Genomic DNA, 22,068 nt, shown 5'->3' with positions numbered 1-22,068 from the left:
CACACACACACACACACGCACGCGCGCGCGCGCGCGCACACACATACACACACACAAAAGGAAGGATATGCTTAAGGCGTTCCACGATTGCGATATGCAATAACATTGTTGAATTGTGTGATGGTGGTATGACTCGCGATAAGTACACAAAATGCATATTGAAGTATAGAGGGTATGCACATGCATAAAGTGAATGGAAAATCGAGTGGCAAATCGAGTGGCAAAGTGAGGTTAATGCAATCAGATAGGACAAGGATGTATGGACTGTCAAGGCAGAAAGTAGTTTTTTTGCCACTCAGTAGGAGTTCCCGCATAGCTTTCGGATATGATCACGCGCATACCCTCTATAGAGTTTTAATGTCTTTTCTGCCTTTAGTTTGTTGCTAATATAGAACCCAGAAAATGAAAAGCCTACTGTACAGTATGCACACACTGAAAAATAAGAAGAAAGTCATTGATTGCATCAGGGATTCCCACAGTAGGTGCCGTGATGCCAATCCAGGGTCTGCCGCACAATAATCTGATAACAGGTGGAAGTCATCAATATCACAACATCAATATCACTTCACTCTCTGACACCAAAAATAGCCTCCAGAATAGGGATGCTGGGGTTCAAGTGGTTAAACTAGCCCATACTGTATATCAGGGTTCCCCAATAGGCAGCCCGCGGGGGGCTACTCTCTGGCCCACACCAACCCCAGTAATAATGGTGGTATAAGAGCAGCAACAACACTAGTATTACCGGTTATTTTCAGACAGTTCTGATGGAAACGGATATTTCTCCAATATCAAGTAAGATTCTAAAAATGTACAGTGTAATTCAGGGGTGCCGTGGATGAAAAAAGTTTGAAAACCTTTGGATTACAAAAAAAATTAAAATACAAATTGCCACCCACAGGGCATCCAGATGACGGCCACCACTCCGTCCATGCGGGCGGTGCGCTTCGAGACCGGCCTGATCGAGCTGGAGCTGTCCAACCGCATCCAGTGCAAGGCTCAGCCGGGCAGCAGCAGCTACCTCAAGCTGTTCGGGAAATGCCAAGTGGACCTCAACCTGGCCCTGGGACAGATCGTCAAACACCAGGTGCAGATCGTCAAACCACCAGATCTACGAGCTGAGAGCTTGTAGATCTGCTATTTTTGGCTAAAATAAGGATGCCAGGGTTCAAAGTTTTTAACCCATTCAGAACGGCTACACAGTATTGTGTATCACTATTTTATGCTTTAACTATTGAAAAATAGCAGATATAGCGAGCTTGTAGATCTGCTATTTTTGAAAAATCTTGAAATTTTTAATTTTTACCCGATTCTATAAGTGTCTTTTGAATCCTTCTAAGGTTTTTTGAAAAAAACCTGTTTCTATGTCAGCAATTTGGCTAGCCAAAGAAAAGGTCCTTTTCACTTAAATGGAGCTCAGTTAGTCTGTTCTTGAGAGACTACTATGTCAACGTTTTCATGTGAAGGACCCCCAAAATGATATGTATTTGGCCACGGACGCCCATCTCAGAATATTTAGTTCCAGGGACCCCCCAGAAGCAAAATTTGAGTTACAAACGTTCGCTTAAAAAAAGACATATATTCAAAGATTTGCACACATTTTCACGACTTTTCAAAAACAAGCTCGCAGTAGTATATCTGCTATTGTTTCAATAGTTAAAGCATTCAATAATCCTAGGCCTAAATGGGTTAATTGAAAACAATTATCCTATCACACAAGGATTTGGTGCCCCCCCCCCCCCCCCCTGTAGTAACTCTGAGGACCCCCTGTTGAAGACCTCTCTCTCCCTGCACACAGGTGTACGAGGAGGCGGGCTCAGACTTCCACCAGGTGGCGTACTTCCGCACGCGGATCGGCTTGAGGAACGCCCTGCAGGAGGAGATCAGCGGCTCCTCGGACAAGGAGGCCGTCCTCATCACGCTCAACCGGCCCATCGTGTTCGCCCAGCCGGTAGCCTTCGACAGAGGTCTGGATCACCTAGACGTGTAGCTAAAAGACAGAGGTCTGGATCACGTAGACGTGTAGCTAAAAGACAGAGGTCTGGATCACGTAGACGTGTAGCTAAAAGACAGAGGTCTGGATCACCTAGACGTGTAGCTAAAAGACAGAGGTCTGGATCACGTAGACGTGTAGCTAAAAGACAGAGGTCTGGATCACCTAGACGTGTAGCTAAAAGACAGAGGTCTGGATCACGTAGACGTGTAGCTAAAAGACAGAGGTCTGGATCACGTAGACGTGTAGCTAAAAGACAGAGGTCTGGATCACGTAGACGTGTAGCTAAAAGACAGAGGTCTGGATCACCTAGACGTGTAGCTAAAAGACAGAGGTCTGGATCACGTAGACGTGTAGCTAAAAGACAGAGGTCTGGATCACCTAGACGTGTAGCTAAAAGACAGAGGTCTGGATCACCTAGACGTGTAGCTAAAAGACAGAGGTCTGGATCACGTAGACGTGTAGCTAAAAGACAGAGGTCTGGATCACGTAGACGTGTAGCTAAAAGACAGAGGTCTGGATCACGTAGACGTGTAGCTAAAAGACAGAGGTCTGGATCACCTAGACGTGTAGCTAAAAGACAGAGGTCTGGATCACGTAGACGTGTAGCTAAAAGACAGAGGTCTGGATCACGTAGACGTGTAGCTAAAAGACAGAGGTCTGGATCACGTAGACGTGTAGCTAAAAGACAGATGTCTGGATCACCTAGACGTGTAGCTAAAAGACAGAGGTCTGGATCACCTAGACGTGTAGCTAAAAGACAGAGGTCTGGATCACGTAGACGTGTAGCTAAAAGACAGAGGTCTGGATCACGTAGACGTGTAGCTAAAAGACAGAGGTCTGGATCACCTAGACGTGTAGCTAAAAGACAGAGGTCTGGATCACCTAGACGTGTAGCTAAAAGCCTCCACATCCTCACACTAGGGATGGGACCATAATATGAATAGTTCATGTCACAATTATTTTTGACCGGAGAAATTGCAATTTATGATATTATCGCCATTATCAAAATATCCCCAACATCCATTATCCTGGCACGGGGGTCAGCAACCCGCGGCTCTAGAGCCGCATGCGGCCCTTTACAGGGGCGTCACAAGGGGTAGGAAAGTGGGACTGAGTTACTGGGGCCCAAGGTGGAGGGGGCCCTAATAACTTTAACTATTGAAAAATAGCAGATATACAAGCTCACAGCGCGGCACCGAGTGCCGCGCTGCGAGCTTGTAGATCTGCTATTTTTGAAAAGTTGTGAAAATGTGTGAATATCTTTGAATATATGTATTTTTTAAGCGAACATTTCTAACTCAAATTTTGCTTCTGGGTGGTCCCTGGAACTAAATATTTTGAGATCGGAGTCCGTGGCCAAATACATATCATCTTGGGGGTCCTTGACATAGGTTTCTTGCAGACATTTTCACGATTTTTCAAAAATAGCAGATCTACAAGCTCGCAGCGCGGCACTTGGTGCCGCGCTGTGAGCTTGTATATCTGCTATTTTTCAATAGTTAACATTCATGGGGGGCCCGCAGTGAATCCTTGTACCCAGGGCCCAGAATTTGGTGTGACGCCCCTGGCCCTTTAGCACCTAGTGGCTCCCTGGAGCTTTTTCAAAAATGTATGAAAATGGAAAAAGATGGGGAGGACAGACGTGACACAAACATTTTCCAATGCTGTAAAAATGTGTAGAATAAATATTACATTTCAACATTCTTTTCTCCAGGATGCGCTGCAGGGAAAATAAACATTTATTCATGAATGCTCATTATGTATTTGTAGCCTACTTAGTCATTTTGATAGTAGGCTAATATAGCTAATATAGACACTTGCAGCATGTGTTGCCTTCATTATAAGGCTTATATAAGGCTTTTAATTTTTTGCGGCTCCAGACAGATTTGTTTTTAGTTGTTTTGGTCCAATATGGCTCTTTCAACATTTCGGGTTGCCGACCTGGGGGGCGCAACATTTGCTAAACAATAGATAGAGAAATCGGTAGAGAGTGAAAAAAAGACTATCAATTATGTTTATGGCCAAAGCGCAAAATCTCCTATCTGCAAAAATCACTTTGTTGGGTAAATTAAAAAGAAAATGTGTGTTTAACATTAAAACCTATCAACTATTTATAGTCACATGACATTTTTGGCAAAATGAGCGGCAGAACGATCTTGCAGACAGACTGACCATGTGCAGCATAGCCTATAGTACTCATTTCAAGTGAAATCCAAAAATCATAAAATTTGCAGATAGGAGGTTTTGCGCTTTGGCCCTATGTTTTACCAATTGTAGAGGGTTTAAGTGGTAACATATATTATTGATGGAGACCACCTGGGAGGACCCCGCTATGAGAGCCACTGATCTACATGTATCTATTATTTTACATGACATCCAAGGTCTTTTCTTCCCACAGCCGTGCTCTTCTGGCTCAACTACAAGGCGGCATACGACAACTGGAACGAGCAGCGAATGGCCCTCAACAAGGACATCCACATGGCCACCAAGGAGGTCAGAATGATCTGCGTTTTCTCTGTTCAAACAAAGAAACAACACATAGCCATATAACACAACACAAACACATCACAAAGACAGATCATCAGGTCTCCACTATGCACAGAAAAACATCCTAGAGACGGGGGCAGGGCATTTTGTTTAGTGCAGTGGTTCTCAACCTGTGGGTCGGGACCCCAAAGGGGGTCTCCACATTATTTTGGGGGGGGTCCCCAGATGATTAACTTAATGTGCAACGTTGTTTTCTCTCTCAACAGTAAACAAACCAAAATAAACTTTAAGTGTATCGAGGGAATCTGCACATTTCTAAAGTGACAATTTAAGGACTTTTTAATACCTCTAAAATGACAAATTAAACATTGGGCAATTTGTCAAATATTAGAGGCAGAAATTGTGAAAATGGCCGATCGACATGCTCACAACGCCTCGCAATGCGAGGCGTTGTGAGCATGTAGATCTGCTATTTTCACAATAGAACAATGTTATACAAAATGTAATGACTCAACTCTTAGTGCTCGTCAGGGTGGAAGGGGGTCCCCAGATAAAATATGATTATTTTGGGGGTCCAGGCCTGAAAAGGTGTGAGAACCACTGGTTTAGTGCAGCGATGGCTAAGAGGACACAACTCCTGCTAAACCCAACCTTTTTTCACTTCAGGGTTCTGTATCCTCGCCCCGATGGCATGAGGTGGTAGTAGCGATACAGAGGATGATCAGTGTGTCATTTATTATTGAGAGTGATGGCCTTGTTGTTCATACCAGGTGGTGGACAAGCTGCCCGGCATCCAGCAGACCTCGGCCCAGGCCTTCAGCACCCTGTTCCTGCAGCTCACCGTCAACGACCTGGGCATCTGCCTGCCCATCACCAACACCTCCCAGGTAACGGCTGGCTGGAGACCTGGGCGTCTGTCTGAGCCCAGTGTACTCGGGGGGAACACAGCATGCCCCAACTACAATAGCCCAGTGGTTCTCAATTATAATTATATGTCAAGGATCCCCATGACTCTGAGTGCACAAATGGAACCGAATGGACCCCTTTCCATTGGTACACTCTGGGGCCTTTTCCATCTGCAAAGAACCGGTTTGAGTTCTTTCTCCCGCCTATGGGATGGCAACTTCCTCGGAACCTTGTTTCGTTCTTGCGAACCGGCCGCGAACCAACTTTTACGGTTCGGAACCAACTCGGTTCTCGATGGAAAAGCTCGCCTCTGGTTCATCCCATAGGCGGGAGAAAGAACCCGAAAACCGGTTCTTTGCCGGTGGAAAAGGCCCTACAGAGTTTCAGACCTGTAAGGGTCCATTTGGTTCTCGTCAAAGTCAACGCTGGGAACGCTCCCGTTTTTATTAATGAAGGGTGCTCCACTGCCGATGTCAACGTCGGACGCTCAAATTCGCCCCGGTTAATTTTTTGACGCCGTCTGACGCCGGCACGACGCCGTTTTTTTGGTGGAGCCCTAGCCTGAGGAATGGGACTGTTGAGAGAGAACTGTCAAGGAACCGACATTGTTAAACCCCTAAAGGATCCCAACCCTAGACTTGGCCTAACAAAATGTTTTTGTCGGCTTTTTAATCCATGCACGTGTCATGTTGTTTCTCCCTCCATAACAGCGTGCATGTTCACATTCTGATGCTACATGTCATGTTGTATCTCCTCCCGTAAGGGCGCATGTACAAGCTGTTGTGTCGTACTTATTTCAATAGAGAGGACTCATGGCTGGTACCGAGGGCAACCGCTCTGAACCCGGACCCAAGAGAACTTTAGGCCAGCAAAAGCGTGCAGGAAAAGTAATCCACTACTTATTCCCTTTCCCCCCTGTGTGTTGGGGTGACAGTAGAGTCTTGCGTAGCCAGACCGTTGCCTTCCCACAATGTTTGACAAACAGTCTGGAGCTGCTTCCGTTTCGTCTTTACAGACGCACACATTTGTCCTAATATATGAATCAAAGTAATTGAATCCGGGGGGCGAAAGGGCCTTTCTGTGTGGAGTTTGCATGTTCTCCTCGTATCCTCTAGGGTAGATATCCCCACAAAAAGACATGCAGTAATCCTGGTCTCTATACTGCCTCCCCCTGGGCAGCCGGGGCGCCTGAAGGACAGGAAAGAAACTGGTTGGAATAATGTGTTCCTTCCAAGTCCAACCGGGGAAGCTCCCCCTGTCAAGTGATAAGAAGCGGCCTGCTCACTCCTCATGTACTGAAGGAACATGAGCTCAGTTCAGGGCTCTCTCCAGGTTGGCAGAGGGAGGGAGAGCAGAGCCCAGGATTACAGCTTAGGCAATTGGCACTGGGTGAAAAATGGGTTACAAAATTGTGGGATCAAATTTTAGGGGAAAAAATAAGGTAATTTAAGCCTATGATAAACCTTGCTGTGGGGAAAAAAATACAAGATAAAGATATTTTCAAATATGTTTTCTTGAACATAACGAAACGGATGACGGCTTCCTTTCCCTGCTTTCGGGAGGTCTAGTTCCAGACTCTACAGAGTATAGCAGTGGTTTTCAACCTTTTTGATATCATGTCCATGATTTGTTCCACATTTGATCCACAGACCACCATTTATTGAGGTTTAGCCTCTCAGAACCAAAATGTAGAATATGTTATTGCTGGATAAGTTTGTGTCCACAATGCCATGCTGTATTGATGTGGCACCATAGGAGAGATAAAAATATGAAATCTTCTACTGTCTCTAATTGTGTGGACTTATTGTTAATTAAGTCATGCAGATGTTTAACAATAATGTAGCTCTTGAGAGCGTGACATGAAACCAAATGGTCCCGTAAACACTCAAGAGTTAAAGATCCATTTGGTTACCACCTGGAATCCCTTCATGGACCACAGGTTGAGAACCACTGCTCTACAGCATACAGCATTCCTTCAGAGATTGTGGAATAAGTTGTCTGGCTACGCGAGACTAGGTTGACAGTGACGGTGTGTCCTGTGTTTTAAACCTTATTTATACTTCATCGTGCTACAGTGTGTCTCACGCTGAATAGCAGACCTGTAAGCTCTCGCTGGTCAAGCCTGCTATAGACCATAATCACACCGCGGCCATTTTTGGATTGCGTCACCATTTGGTGGAGCAAGCACTGTGCATTTAGCAAGTAAAGTTGAAACCTAACTTACTTACCTCCTAACTTACTTACCTTGAATACCTTGAAATTGGTGGAACAGAACTCATATTTTGGGACCATCGCTCCATTGTTTACAATGGTTTGTAATACAGGCTCAGGCGTGTGGTGACGCAATCCAAGATGGCCGCCGTGTGAATATGGTCTGGTATTCTCTGCCGTTCTTGGACTTTCAACACCATTGTGCGATGAAGCATAAATTGAGCTTAATGGGGTGACAGTGACGTCCTGTGAGTTGGGGTGGCAGGTACAGCCTGTCATATATCCACACCTATACGAAGTCGTCACATTTCCCCTTAAAACAAAACTGGAATAACAACTGAAACTGTGGGCTTTGGTTGGTGTGAGGATTTGGTGTGAGACTGTAATATAATTCATTCATGTACGTGTTGTTGCTGTCCTGTTGAAACCTTGTATGGCCTCATCTTTACTTTTCTCTAATGACTATCTAAAAAAAAAAAAAAAAAATGTCCTTTAACAAAGGAAATATGTCATATCATGACAAATTGTGTACTCAACAGGTCTTCCATTTTCATAAAAAAAAAAAAAAAAACAGTAAATATGGAGATACAAGGTTTCTGTCCGGCAGTGACAAATTATAAGAGGTTGTTATACCAGTTTGCACAGCCGTTATACAAAATGAAACATTGTAAGAAGGTTTGTGACGTGTAGACAAAAAAAACTATTCTACTCAAGATCCACTAGTATGGGAGTAGGAATGGGATAATAATTGTTATTATCTTTTATCGTGCCAAAAAAACACTTACATCGTATTGTGGAGTTTAAAATGTATTGTGAAATCGTCCTCCATCATGCACTGGGATCAATTCACATTGCTGAGCTGCATATCTGGTCCCATTTAACTCTCAAATACCTGGAATGCGCCCGAGTCGTGTTAGATTTTAACCACTTTAACCATTATTTTATGCTTTAACTTTAGAAAAATAGCAGATATACAAGCTCACAGCGTGCCGCGCTGCGAGCTTGTAGATCTTCTATTTTTGAAAAATCGTGAAAAGTCTTTGAATACCTTTGACCCGATCTTTGACTCGACTTCTAAATCCTTCCTCTAAATCATGCTGTTCTCAAACCTTTTCATGTCAAGAACCCCCAAAATTACAGGTATTTGGCCGCGGACCCCCCATCTCAAAATATGTTGTTCCAGGGACCACCCAGAAGTAAATATTTAGTTACAAATGTTCGCTTTTAATTAGATATATTCAGCCGCGCTGTGAGCTTGTATATCTGCTATTTTTCACTGGTTAAATCATTCAATAATTCTATGCCTAAATGGGTTAAACCATCTAGAACTGGCAAAACGTCCCTGGAAATAACATACTTGATACAGTATTTGATACAGGAGTATGAATCTTGGGGATATTTTGATTATCGCAATATCGTAAATCACACTTTTTTTCCCGTCAATAATCGTGATATGAAATGTTCATATCGTCCCATCCCAATGTAGGAGGCTGGGCTCAAAGTTGACTGGGCAGGTTTCTGATCCGTCCCTGGGAGAATGCTGTGGGCAAATGGCCAGGTTAGGGATATCGTACCAAATTCTGGGCTCTGGGTACAAGGATTCACTGCGGGCCCCCCATGAACCCCATTGAAAAATCGTGAAGTCTTTGAATATTTCAAATCCTTCTAAGGTTTTTTGAAAAGCCTATGTTTCTATGTCAGTGGTGCTCAAACCTCTTCATGTGAAGGACCCCCAAAATTATGTATTTTTGGCCACAGATCCCCATCTCAAAATATTTAGTTCCAGGGACCTCTCCCAGAAGCAAAATTTGAGTTACAAATGTCCGCTTGAAAAATACGTGTGTGTGTGTGTGTGTGTGTGTGTGTGTGTGTGTGTGTGTGTGTGTGTGTGTGTGTGTGTGTGTGTGTGTGTGTGTGTGTGTGTGTGTGTGTGTGTGTGTGTGTGTGTGTGTGTGTGTGTGTGTCTGTGTGTGTGTGTGTGTGTGTGTGTGTGTGTGTGTGTGTGCCTGTGTGGCGAAGCCTGGTAATTGAGGCTCAGTGTACAGTATATGACAGGCTGTGTGTGTGTCCAGCTATCTGTTTGAAGGGCAAACCTTCTTCCTTTCAAACCCATAGAGCTTGCTATAACACTAATAAGGAGTTTACACTTGGTTAATAGCTTGCTAGATAGCCCTTATTTATTTTTGTCTTCATGTTGTTTAGCGCTATGTAAATAACAGATTGCGAGTGTTGTGGAAGGGGAAAAAAGGCGTCAGAAATGGAAATGCGGTCGTTAACACATCCATCTCATTCTCAATTTTACCCATTATAACCCGAGGACTCTACTAATGGCTTCTAAGTCAGTCGTCCTCACATTTTCAAGATTTTACGAAGATGTTCCAAAAATAGCAGACCTTTTGTGACTCTAGAAGTGGTGCGCCACAAGCTTGTGCATCTGCTATTTTTGGAATAACCAACGCAAAAGTCTTAAATGACACGGACACTTTCCCGGTTTTAATGCGTTATGTATCTCATGAACATCTGTGTAGGTCTACAGCAGGGGTCTTCAACGTTTTCATAGAGTCCATGTACTTTAATCGTTTGACAGCACAATCATCAGTGAATTGTAGATTCATATCAATTTGTGTTTTCAGATATTTAACCACTTGAACCGTCAATACTTAATAAACTTGACCTTTCACTCTGTACTTAGTCTGCTCTTTTCCCCCCTCTACAACAAACCGCTTTGCCAAAAATAGCCGATCTACAAGCTCACAACGCCTCGCAAGTTTCTATCACACAAAGATTTGGAGGCCCCCCCTGGCTGTAACTCTGAGGACCCCCTGTTGAAGACCTTTGATGTAGGCCTACAGTATATCACACCATCGCTGTCCAACCGTCGACCACCGTATTTCACAAGGTTTTATGGTCCATGAAAAGACCAATTCATCAACACACTGATTCCAGACATTTAAAGACCAATTCATCAACACACTGATTCCAGACATTTAAAATGCCCAGTCATACTTATTTACGTGACAGTGTCTCTCGTGACAAGAAAGAATAGCCGAGCTCAAGCTCACAACATCGTCGTGAGCTTGGAAAGAATAGCCGAGCTCAAGCTCACAACGACCGTTAAGGTGAGCTTGGAGGTCGGATATTCTCTGTCGTTTTTCGTAGCATAAGCGAGGCTTAACTCCTCCCCCCTGTCCTCGACTCGCAGGCCAATCACAGCATAGACTTTGACACGGGCTCGGCGCTGGTGCTGACCATCGAGAGCACGCTGATCACGGCCTGCTCGTCGGAGTCGCTGGTCAGCAAGGGTCACTTCAAGAACTTCTGCATCCGCTTCGCCGAGGGCTTCGAGACCTCCTGGGACGACTGGAAGCCAGAGCTCCGCAGCGACCTGGTCATGAACGCCTGTGAGTGCCGCCGTCGTGTCTTGTTTTCACGCATCGTTCTGTTCCGCTCTCTTCCTCACAAAGCAGCGTTGATCTCGTCCGACTATCTTTTTTCACTGACTGAAATGAAATAAAAACTAAGCTACAGTATGATGACTAAAACTCAGACTTAATATATTGACAATTTCATTGGCAATTAAAAAGGAGACTAAAATGTTAGGGAGGGACTAGTGGAGACGAGATCCAGTAGACAGACAAGTCGTTTTATGTTTGGTTGTGGAATTTCGGCACGGATAAATCAGGCATTATTTAATTTAATGAATTAATTGTACTGGACTAAATCAACTGTAGATATTGTTGGCTAAAATCACATGATATTTAGTCAAACCTTTTTTATTATTATTATTAATTTAGTAATACTTATATCACTTACTGGGACGTAAGTCGGGACTTGATCAACCCCGGCTGGGTCACCTGGGCGAGGGTGTATGATGTTGCGAGACCCGAAACACCCGTCGACCCCAGGCTACATCACTGATGATACGTCCCAGCTAGGGTTTAATGCCGGGAACCGGGATCCCGGCCTCAGCGCACGTAATTTCCCTCCCGGTTATTGGCTTCGGGAACCGTCATCCCGGAGATTGTCTTTTTCTTATATAAATTAGGCTAATTATCACTAGAAAGGTCTACTCCAGTGCGTGGGCAATTAGGCTGCTTGCCACATATCCTCGCCTCCTTTTTTAACAGGAAAATATATATATCAGAATGAATCAGAACGTCAATATGCCTACAATAATCCAACCACAAATTAATCTCTCTCTGATTCGCACTGCCTCTTTGATGAGCGCAGCCGCTGCGCAGCGTGCATTGTGCAATCTAGCGACAAGCAGCAGGTGGGCCGTGGGGGGTGTTTGGGACATAATAAATATACTTGACTAAAACTTGTATGGACATTTAGTTTGGCTGTTGATATCACGGGAGGCGGTCAGATGCTGTGGAATTCTAAAAATCCACGTCCCCTACAATAGGCCTACTAAAAAACGTAATTGATTAAATCTAACGTGGCGTGGCACCGAAATTATACTGTGTTCCACTTCCATTACAGAGAGACCACCTGTATGCTTAGCCTATTTATAACGTGATGTTTTACAGCAGCAAATAATAGAAAATGATGGAAAACAATTCTGTTGTTGGCAATCGTGCCTTGAAGAATATGAATCCACGTTGCATAAACTGCTGTACTGTAATACATTTGTGGTCTACCTTGCTTTCTTGGGGTGAACTCTGAAGAATGATCTTGCAAGCCCCCAAATATCCAATTGTGTAAGTATGCAATGGTTTATAATGACTGAGCCATTGAGGAACATTGAAGCGCGTTGTGAAGAGTTGTGCGCGACTGCGCGTCCAACACATCTCCCATTAGCTTGATTATATAGTTTGTCCTGCGAGTGTCATGCTGAAAATAGCCGATCTGCAAGCTCACATAGCGTCTAATCTACGACGTGTTGTGAGCTTGTAGATCATCTATTTTTCAGTGACACGTGGAAATCCAGTCGATAGGCTACGCATTGACGCCCCCTGGTTGGTTAAAGGGGTACTGTCACCTAAAGGCCATTCCATGGTAATTAAACATTATTAATTATTATTATTAGGCCTATTATTGACGGGAAAATACCGGGGAGCCCGGGAGAAGCTCCGAAAAATCCCGGTTTTTAAAATGAGCTAAATTCGGGAAAATATTAAACCCTAGTCCCAGCTGCATCCTTGTGATGTTTTTTACACTATATCAATGTTATGAACTTAAATGCAAATACTTTGGACTTAAAAAACAATACAATGATACAAGGTGTGTTTCCTGACTCTGTGTGTGTGCGTGTGTGCATGCGTGTGTGTGCGTGCGCGTGTGTGTGTGCGTGTTCTAGGTGTAGTTCCTGACGGTACTTATGAAGTGTGCTCCAGAACCACAGGGCAGCCGTCTGCAGGCGAGTTCTTTCCCACAAACACTCAGCTCTCCTTCCTCTTGGGAGAGTTGTCGGATGGTCTATTGCTGTTACATACTGTACTATTACATGTATTCCATTAAGCACTTAACACTCCGTATGTGGATGTGTTTCAAACCAGTACTTTCATTCTCCATTCAGTAAGCCAAATGTCTGCCCACACAGCAAAGCTATCTGTGAGTTTCACGATGAGTTTCATCAATTGACCAAAACGTAATCGATTTGACCAAAACCAGCTTTCCCATTCATTGCAGTAGACTCCTGGTTTTCGCTAATAATGACATGTCCAATATATAGTCTCCACTGGCGTAAAGTAGTGAAGATGAGTTTCTTGTCTCTTGCTTGGCAGCAGAAAGCAGCAGCGCGGGCACGTGGACCCTCAACGTGCTGTGGAAGATGTGCGGCATCGACGTCCACATGGACCCCAACATCGGCAAGCGGCTCAACGCCCTGGGCAACACGTTGACCTCGCTGACAGGCGAGGAGGACATCGACGACATCGCCGACCTCAACTCCGTCAACATGGCCGACCTGTCGGACGAGGACGAAGCGGACAGCATGTCGCCCACCATCCATGCGGTCAGTCGGAGGGGTCTGGGAATCCTTACATGCACTATACATAGAATCAGCATCCATGCGGTCAGTCGGAGGGGTCTGGGAATCCTTACATACAGTATACATAGAATCACCATCAGCTTTATTGTCACAGGTTTACAGCAGTAACATAAGTGGGTGAAATTAGTTTTCATGCATTGCTCCACCGTATTATTTCCATTGAAAAAAAAAATCAAGAAACAGATGTACAGATGTGCCATTTCAAAACTTCACACGTCATGCCATTGGCAAGACAGTCAGGGGATTTTCAGAAAATGTTGCTAGTTTCTGCAAAAATATAACCTGACTGCACCAGATGATGGCTGCAGTGCGTATGCCTGGCTTCATACCGCTCTGCTTACCATCATCTGGGATCGCTCGGGCAGACCCGATGTAAGGGGCGGGCCATTTTTTCAAATTCTTTAGCAGGTGATTGGATGGGGCCATCTCTCTATCACAGTCTGGGAGTTCCAACTCCAACCACTCATATTGGCCTGTCTGCATGACGTTACACCCAGAATCCGCCTCCTGGGTTTCCACGTGGTCTGCAGTCAGACTCTATTGGCTCAGAGCCACTCAGAGCCCGCCCGTAGCTGCCACTGATTTGTCCGGCCCGGGACTTTACGAGTGTTATCAACTCTCCCCGAGAGATCTCAGATGGTAAAGTAGGGCGGTACGCACTACTGCCACCATCTGGCGCAGTCAGGTTAGCAAAAATAAGCTCTGTTCTCCATAAAAAATGAAAAGCAAAACGGGGAAAGAAACCGGTGGAAAAAATGCATTTGTAGGACATTTTCCGGAAAAGAGCTGTAAGAGTAGAGTTGAAAGGACACATCTGTATACTGTGCATGATGTACTATGGATGTTTGTTAAGGTGCTTGTCAAAACAGGTCTGCTCAGGTTTGGTGAGTTCCCGCGAGAAGGCTTTTAGTAGATCAGAAAATGTAAAATGTTGATTATAAGTATCTTTAACATCATCTGATGTGCGTGTGTGCATGCGTGTGGATGTTATTATGTAGGTTTGTGTTGTGCAGGGGGAGAGAGGTTATAAAAACAATATAGGCTATGAACGGAAATATGAATGTATATTGTATACATTTTCCACTTGTTTCTATTGCACATGCATGTGTACGATTAAGTAATGGTATAGAAGTCTACATCCAGTAATGGATGCATTTGGCAGAAATGGGCCTTTTCCACCAAAAGAAGTGCCGTTCAACTTTCTTGGAACCTTGGTTCGTTCTTGCGAACCGGCCAGGAACCGGCTTGCGTTTCCACCAGATTGAACCAGAGCCATTGTTTCCCAGTTCTTCCGGTGGTTGACTGGAAAAACCAAGGATTTTGTGGTTCCCGTTACGAACCAACTTTTACGGTTCGGAACCAACTTGGTTCTCGTGGAAAAGCTCACCTATGGTTCATCCCATAGGCGGGAGAAAGAACTCAAACCGGTTCTTTGCCGGTCGAAAAGCGCCCACAGAGGTGTGCGAAAAGGATTGTCGGTGAGGTTGTATGCAGTGTTCAGAGCATATATAAGCGTCTATATAATGCATGGATTCAAGTGGCCACGACTGATTTCAGTCATTTGGATTCCATAGAAGTGTGTTGCACAGTGAAAATAGACGATCTAAGCTCTCAGTGGGACGCAGATGCACTGAGAGCAGGCACGTGCACACAGACCTCAAAGGGGGCTTGAGCCCCTGCCCTTTTACCGGACTGTAAATTGTGTTCTCTCCAGAATGCAGGTTTCACTATGGTGAATGAAATGCAAATGACCTCTTTGCATGACATACCTGAAGGCAGCATTCAAGAGAATGTTCACAGGAAATAATTAAGAATGGGCTATTTAAAGGAGTAGTTCACCCCCAAAATGACTTTTTTTTTATTGATTAGTCATGCCATGGAGAGTAGAGTTCAATAATATTTTCTGATTTTTGTCACATTCCTAAGACAAAATTTTGATTTGAGTAAATTTACCCCCATTGATTCCGGATGGTGACCCGTTTCGAAACGGGTCACCATCCGAAATGAATGGGGGTAAATTTATTGTTATCACATTTTTGTCTTAGGAATGTGACAAAAACTAAAAAATATTATTGAACTCTACTCTCCATGGCATGACTAATCAATAGAAAAAAAGTCATTTTGGGGGTGAACTACTCCTTTAACTCATTGAGTGCCAATCCCGAACTAGTTCGGCTTTATTAGCGTATCGTAGAGTGCCGATCCCGAACAAGTTCGGCTTTTAAAAAAAAATAAAAAAAAAATAAAAAAATTTTTTTTTTTGAAAAATTTTTTTTTGATTTTTTTTTTTTTTTTGGACCCCATCAAATCTGGTGAACATGATTTCAATCGCGATTTTGCATGTTCCACCCCCATACAACCCCATCTAACATACAGGGCAGCCATTTTTGTTTACATTACATGTAAAACATAATGGCGATTATCTCAAGAATGCCTGAACGGATTTCCAATCGGATTTTTTTGTTTGAAAGCTGTGAACAAACTGCACAAATCCACTCCAATGCAATCCAGGATTGCATTGGATTTTTTTAGAGCTCATTCTTCTCTGTTTTTTTCCCATGCATGAGGTGTGCAAGGTTTAATCATGGCTAAGTTGACGAAAATAAGGCTTCTAAAATGCTTGGTAGCCAATAGCTAACTTCAAGCTAACTTCATCCTCTTCCTGTACATGCACAAAGGAAAGTGTCCTTTCCTTTGTAAAAAAAGTCATGGCTCCAGGGCTTGGGCATGCATTACCAGCATATCTCTATTATTCTCTGGTCACTGGGCGCCCTCTAGTGGTGATAGGCTGGCACTCAATGAGTTAAGGACTTTGATATAAAATACACAACGATTGTTTATTTTCTATTTTTTGGCACCTAGTGTTAAGAATGCCCATATGATTACCACGGATAAGCTCTAAAAGTGTGAACAATGTATTTTTCATTTCACTAAGTCTTTAATTGTTTTGGAAACGCTGCCTGTGTGTGTGTGTGTGTGTGTGTGTGTGTGTGTGTGTGTGTGTGTGTGTGTGTGTGTGTGTGTGTGTGTGTGTGTGTGTTGCACAAATCGCACATCAGGACTTACCAATTCTATGTATTTTCTTTCAGTGGAGATTGTATTTGTTTTGCTTTATAATCCGTGGATAATGTCCTTGCATTGACCCGGGGACGTTGTTTGCAGTGCTCAGAGGGCCAGTTCAGCCCGCGGCTGACGTTCAGGAGGCGTCTGGTCAACCACCTCCTGGGTCTGACCCCCCGGCCGCAGAGCGTCTGCGCCGCCCCGGCAGACTACCTCAACTGTGCCTCTCCCAGCCCGCGGGGGCCGGGCGGCGGCCGGGCCACTAGACCCCTATCCTGGGCATGTGTATGTAGTAGTGTCCCCCCCACCCGCCCCACCCTACCTCACCCACCCTAACTCTTATGGCTCTTTTTTCCACTACAACAGGGGTAACCTTCCATAGAACCATGAAACGGGCATAGCAGTGGCAGCCATTTTGTGGTTCCACTCAAAAAGGCTAATTCCGTTTTTAGAGATTTTCAAAGATATTTCTATCCATTTGTTTAAGCCTAGAATCATGACCTTAAAAAAACATTTGATTATGTGGAGAGAAAAAAAGAAAACCGCAAAACACTTTATTCAATATAGTATATCTCTGCTGCTAGCGGACAGAAACCAGCTAACTCCAGAATGTTCATTTTTTCAGGAAATGAGAAAATGTCCAGCTCAGAGTGGAGGTTTTGGAGGTTTTGGATCGCTGGTTTGGCAGACAGTTTGACGATCCAATGGAGTTGGCTGGTTTCGTCAGAAGTGCTTTTCATTGGTTCAATATGCTTGTAAAACCAATACACAGACGTAAAGGTGGAGCCACAAAATGTCTTAAAGTGCTGAATGTATTGCTATGCCCGAGTCCGCTATTTTATAAATTATTATGACAAATTAAGTTCTGCATGGGTTCCTGCAGAACTCAGGGTTCCTACAGCCTCCTAAGCAGGGCCAAAATGAGTTTTCTCAGAACCTTCTGTGAAACTGAGCGTGGAAACAAATCCACAGCATGGTTGGCCTACGGTACGGTAGGTCTTGTAGTGAGAAAAAAAGAGCCATTTGGTTGTCCTTCTGGCTGGGGACTCACTATGATCACTACACTTCCCAGGGTGCAGTTCTCTCCTCTTGACAACAGAAGGGTGTGGAGTCCACCATGGCTGATCAAACCAGTGTTATTTTTGTCGACTAAGACTAAAAGACTACAAGATTTTGACATTTTGTCGCTAAGACTGGACAATTTCAGAAGACTAAGACTATTATTTGTGTTATTCAAAAGACTAAGACTAAATCTAAGTCTAAAGGCCCATTCCCACTGGGCCAGATAACAGATAAAAAAAGCTCTTTCTCCAGATATTTTTCCATTCAAAGTGGATGGTAGGTCCAGATAAAAAAAAATATCTACCACAAATAAAAGAAATATCTGTGATAGATTTTTTTTATCTGTATCTACCATCCACTTTGAATGGAAAAATATCTGGAGAAAGAGATTGTTTTATCTGTTATCTGGCCCAGTGGGAATGGACCTTAATCCTCAAGGACTAAGACTAAGACTAAAATATTGTCATATTTAGTCGACTAAGACTAGACTAGACTAAAACAATTTCAGAAGACTAGGACTAAGTGGTGTGTTATTCAAAAGACTAAGACTAAATCAATCAAAAAATTTGCTGAAGAAATGAACACTGGATCAAACACGGTTTGATTTGGACCCATTTAGACCTGGAAGCACTTTAACCATTATGTTATGCTTTAACTATTGAAAAATAGTAGATCTACAAGCTTGCAGTGCATCACTCGGTGCCACGCTGTGAGCTTGTATATCTGCTATTTGTTTTTTTTAAATAGTTAAAGCATAAAACAATGGTTAAAGTAATAATTAATTCCAGGTTTAAAGGTGGTCAGTGGTGCCACTCAAGGGCTGACCTATGCTTAGTTGTGGGCTGGTGTTACGCACTGAAATTATCCAATCTACAAGCTCACAGTCTGTCACGCTGCAAAGCATTCATTCCGGCACGCAACTAAGCATAAAAGCACCCTTTAGCGTGTGATTCTTTTTGTTTTTTACTCTGTTTGGCGGTGTCTGAAAATGAAATCTGTTCCAGGAGCAAACACGAGTTCCTCTTTCATTTTAATCATTGTGCAAATCATGGTTCACTTCTAAAAATGGAGGTCTGAAATCGGCTGAATGTTAAGCCGTTTTGAAGGGGGAGGTGTTGGTGGAGGTGGTGGTTTTTGGTGTTCATTACATTTTGTTTGAAAAGTGGTGTGAAAAGGATTGTGCCTGGTGGTTTTTGGGTCGTGTTTCGTTAAACCTTGATGATTTGTGTTTAAATTGCGTCCGTTGCAACAATCATGAAATGAAAAGAAGATGATCATGCATTGAGCTGGACAAACTGCTGTATGAACAACCATGATTGGACTAAATGCAGAAAGGGTTTGTTTGGTATCGCTCAGGGGTTCTCAAACTGTGGTCCAGGGACCCGAAGGGATCTTGGAGGGGTTTCCAAATGTAACTCTGAGAGGGTACAAAATGGAACTGCCCTACAAAGGCAGAGTGCAGTAACTACGTTTTGGGACACACCAACTTATTTGTGTCGCCCAACGGTCAAATTAGCCTTCATGATATTGGGGGATGAACAATTACCTCAAGAACAGATGTACAATCAGTGTAATATCACTTTTATATCTTTATCTCATTTGGCTGATAAGCTGTAACACTTTTAAACCCATTTTTTGGTGAAATTCAAAAACGTAGTTACTGCACTCTGCCTTTGTAGGGCAGCGGGCCTGTCACAATTATTACATAATCGTCCCATCGCAATCATTTTACATAATCACAATCATTTGTCTTAATCGTCATAATCGTTTCCATGTTGATTTTTTCCCCCCAAACATTTTCAAAAATAGTGGAAATAGCCGATCTACAAGCTCACAACGTGTGAGCTTGTAGATCGACCATTTCCACTATCAATGTTCTTATAGTATAACGTTTTTAAATTATGTCAGTCATTTCTTTGTACATTTATGTAATGTGTCATACCTGCCATGTGCAACGTCAAAGCCTACAAGCCAAACATAAATGTAACTGTCAATTACACAATTGAACTGTTTTTATCGCACTTATTTGAGTGACAATTCATCATGATGTAAAATGTCATAATCGTGACAGCCCCTATCCATTTGGTTCCATTTGCACACTCTCAGATTTGTGGCTGTCTTTGTAAAAATTAAAACAAAAAACGGTTTTGAGAATCCCTGGTGTAGATTGTTTTTGGGGGAATGGGTTTTCATCTACCTGTGGTGGTCCTCCATGTTTCCCAGGAGAGCGTGGACCCCCGGAGGCAGCTGGCAGCGGGCAGCCAGGCCGTGGACGCACGCGGACGCAAGTTCACCAAGAGGCTGGTGGACATCAGAGAGCTCAACGAGCAGGCCAAGGTCATCGATGACCTCAAGTAAGAGACAACCTTTCCTTAAATCCCGTTTAGGCTTTTTAACCAGTGGAAAAATAGCAGATATACAAGTTCACTTCATGTCAAGGACCCCCAAAATTACAGGTATTTGGTCACAGACCCCCATCTCAAAATATGTTGTTCCAGGGACCACCCAGAAGTAAATATTTGAGTTACAAATGTTTGCTTTTAAGTAGATATATTCAAAGACTTGCAAAAAAAACATGATTTTTCAAAAATAGCAGATCTACAAGCTCGCAGCGCGGCACTCGGTGCCGCGCTGTGAGCTTGTATATCTGCTATTTTTCAGTAGTTAAAGCAGTCAATAATCCTTGGCCTAAATGGGATAATCAAAATATCCCCAACATTCATAATCCTGGGGCGCAAGAGAAATATACTGTATCAAATACTGTATCAAGTACGTTATTTCCAGGGACGTTTTGCCAGTTCTAGATGGTTTAATCCACAAACAGTCAGGCACATGAACAGACTGTCAAGACGAGAACGCTCAGGGGCGCCAATTGGGTATGGCAGGGGTATGCAGCTGCCATACCCTGGGTCCAGGGGGAACATAAAAGTTACTTTTAAATATAAATCCATGAATGTCTCTTTGTCTATCTGTGCTGGTTATTATGTTGTTAAATTACAGTAAAATAACTACAAATGCTAAATTTAACAAAATGTTCACTTTAACACGGTAGTATTATAATTATATTCTCCACACTTTATTCTCCCCATCTTGACAAAATTGATATATTCCCAGGTTCCGCAGGTCAGCTGCACAGCTGCAATGCATTAATGTTAATTATGGTACGTTTACTAACATGCCGAGTTTAGCTGCACTTGAACAACTTTCCAGGCTACCATATCCAGCCCAAGAAACCGTAGAAACGGGGGGAAAAATAAAATGTGTCCCAGCGCAGCTGACGGCTAGTCATTGCATTTTTTCTCATTTTCATTTCATTTGAAAGCTGGGGTTCATAGCTACAAAATGATATATTGGTTGTGGAGATTGACCCAACGGTTTTGAAGATATGGCTTATAGAATGATGCCATGCTGAAATACTACTTTTGAGATATTCAAGTTCTAAATAAATGTCTAACCTAATGACCTGACGATCTCTCACATTAATTAAAAAAAGTCTTATTTACATGCAGAGTTAAGCTCTGGCGTTTTAAGTGAAATGTAGCCTAGATATTTTGAGATGCATTTGTGGCTTTTTTCATTTTAGAAAAAAGGGGGAAAAAAAACATATTAGCAGTAGTGAAAAACCATGCCTTCCGAAATGACTGCCCCTCAGTCATGCTGAGTCACAAATGTACTTCTTGAAATAAATGTATCATGCCTGTTGCTAAGGTATGGCAACATGACTGGTGTCTTGCAAGACACCAGTCATGTTGCCACACCTTAGCTTTTTTCTGAACTGACGCCACTGAGAACGGTCCAGGGCAAAAAGAATCGCTTGCCGCGATTACATTAACCCATTTAGAACGGGTACACATTATTGTGTATCATTATTCTATGCTTTAACTATTGAAAAATAGCAGATATACAAGCTCACAGCGCGGCACCGAGTGCCGCGCTGCGAGCTTGTAGATCTGCTATTTTTGAAAAATCGTGAAAATTAGAATTTTGCCAGCCATCGTCAAAGAAAAGGTCCTTTTCACTCAACTGGAGCTCAGTTAGCATGTTCTTGAGAGACTACTAGTGTCAGTGGTTCTCAAACCTTTTCATGTCAAGGACCCCCAAAATGATATGTATTCGGCCACGGACCCCCATCTCAAAATACTTAGTTCCAGGGACCACCCAGAAGCAAAAGTTTACTTACAAAATGTTTGCTTAAAAAAGACATATACCTGTATTCAAAGATTTTCGCACATTTTCACGACTTTTCAAAAAATAGTAGATCTACAAGCTTGTATATCTGCTATGTTTCAATAGTTAAAGCATTCAATAATCGTAGGCCTAAACATTGTTATAAATACTTTATGCTTCCATTCGC

At 43.2% G+C, this 22,068-nt stretch overlaps 1 protein-coding gene across 1 annotated transcript in view; it reads left to right on the top strand.

The window, feature by feature from the left end:
- Nucleotides 1-22,068, top strand: part of kiaa1109 (KIAA1109) — a 175,224-nt gene that overhangs the window by 106,551 nt on the left and 46,605 nt on the right. The window contains exons 60-70 of the mRNA XM_080750799.1: nt 899-1,084; nt 1,796-1,964; nt 4,392-4,486; nt 5,251-5,367; nt 6,190-6,273; nt 10,800-10,998; nt 12,900-12,959; nt 13,330-13,556; nt 16,755-16,937; nt 19,938-20,068; nt 20,539-20,590. Of these exons, the coding sequence (XP_080606925.1) occupies nt 899-1,084; nt 1,796-1,964; nt 4,392-4,486; nt 5,251-5,367; nt 6,190-6,273; nt 10,800-10,998; nt 12,900-12,959; nt 13,330-13,556; nt 16,755-16,937; nt 19,938-20,068; nt 20,539-20,590 (1,503 nt within the window). The remainder of the gene's footprint in view (nt 1-898; nt 1,085-1,795; nt 1,965-4,391; nt 4,487-5,250; nt 5,368-6,189; nt 6,274-10,799; nt 10,999-12,899; nt 12,960-13,329; nt 13,557-16,754; nt 16,938-19,937; nt 20,069-20,538; nt 20,591-22,068) is intronic.

This window comes from Nannobrachium achirus, assembly GCF_963921795.1.
Source record: "Nannobrachium achirus genome assembly, chromosome: 20".
NCBI classification, from domain to species: Eukaryota; Metazoa; Chordata; class Actinopteri; order Myctophiformes; family Myctophidae; genus Nannobrachium; species Nannobrachium achirus.
This window is presented reverse-complemented; position numbering and strand designations above follow the sequence as displayed.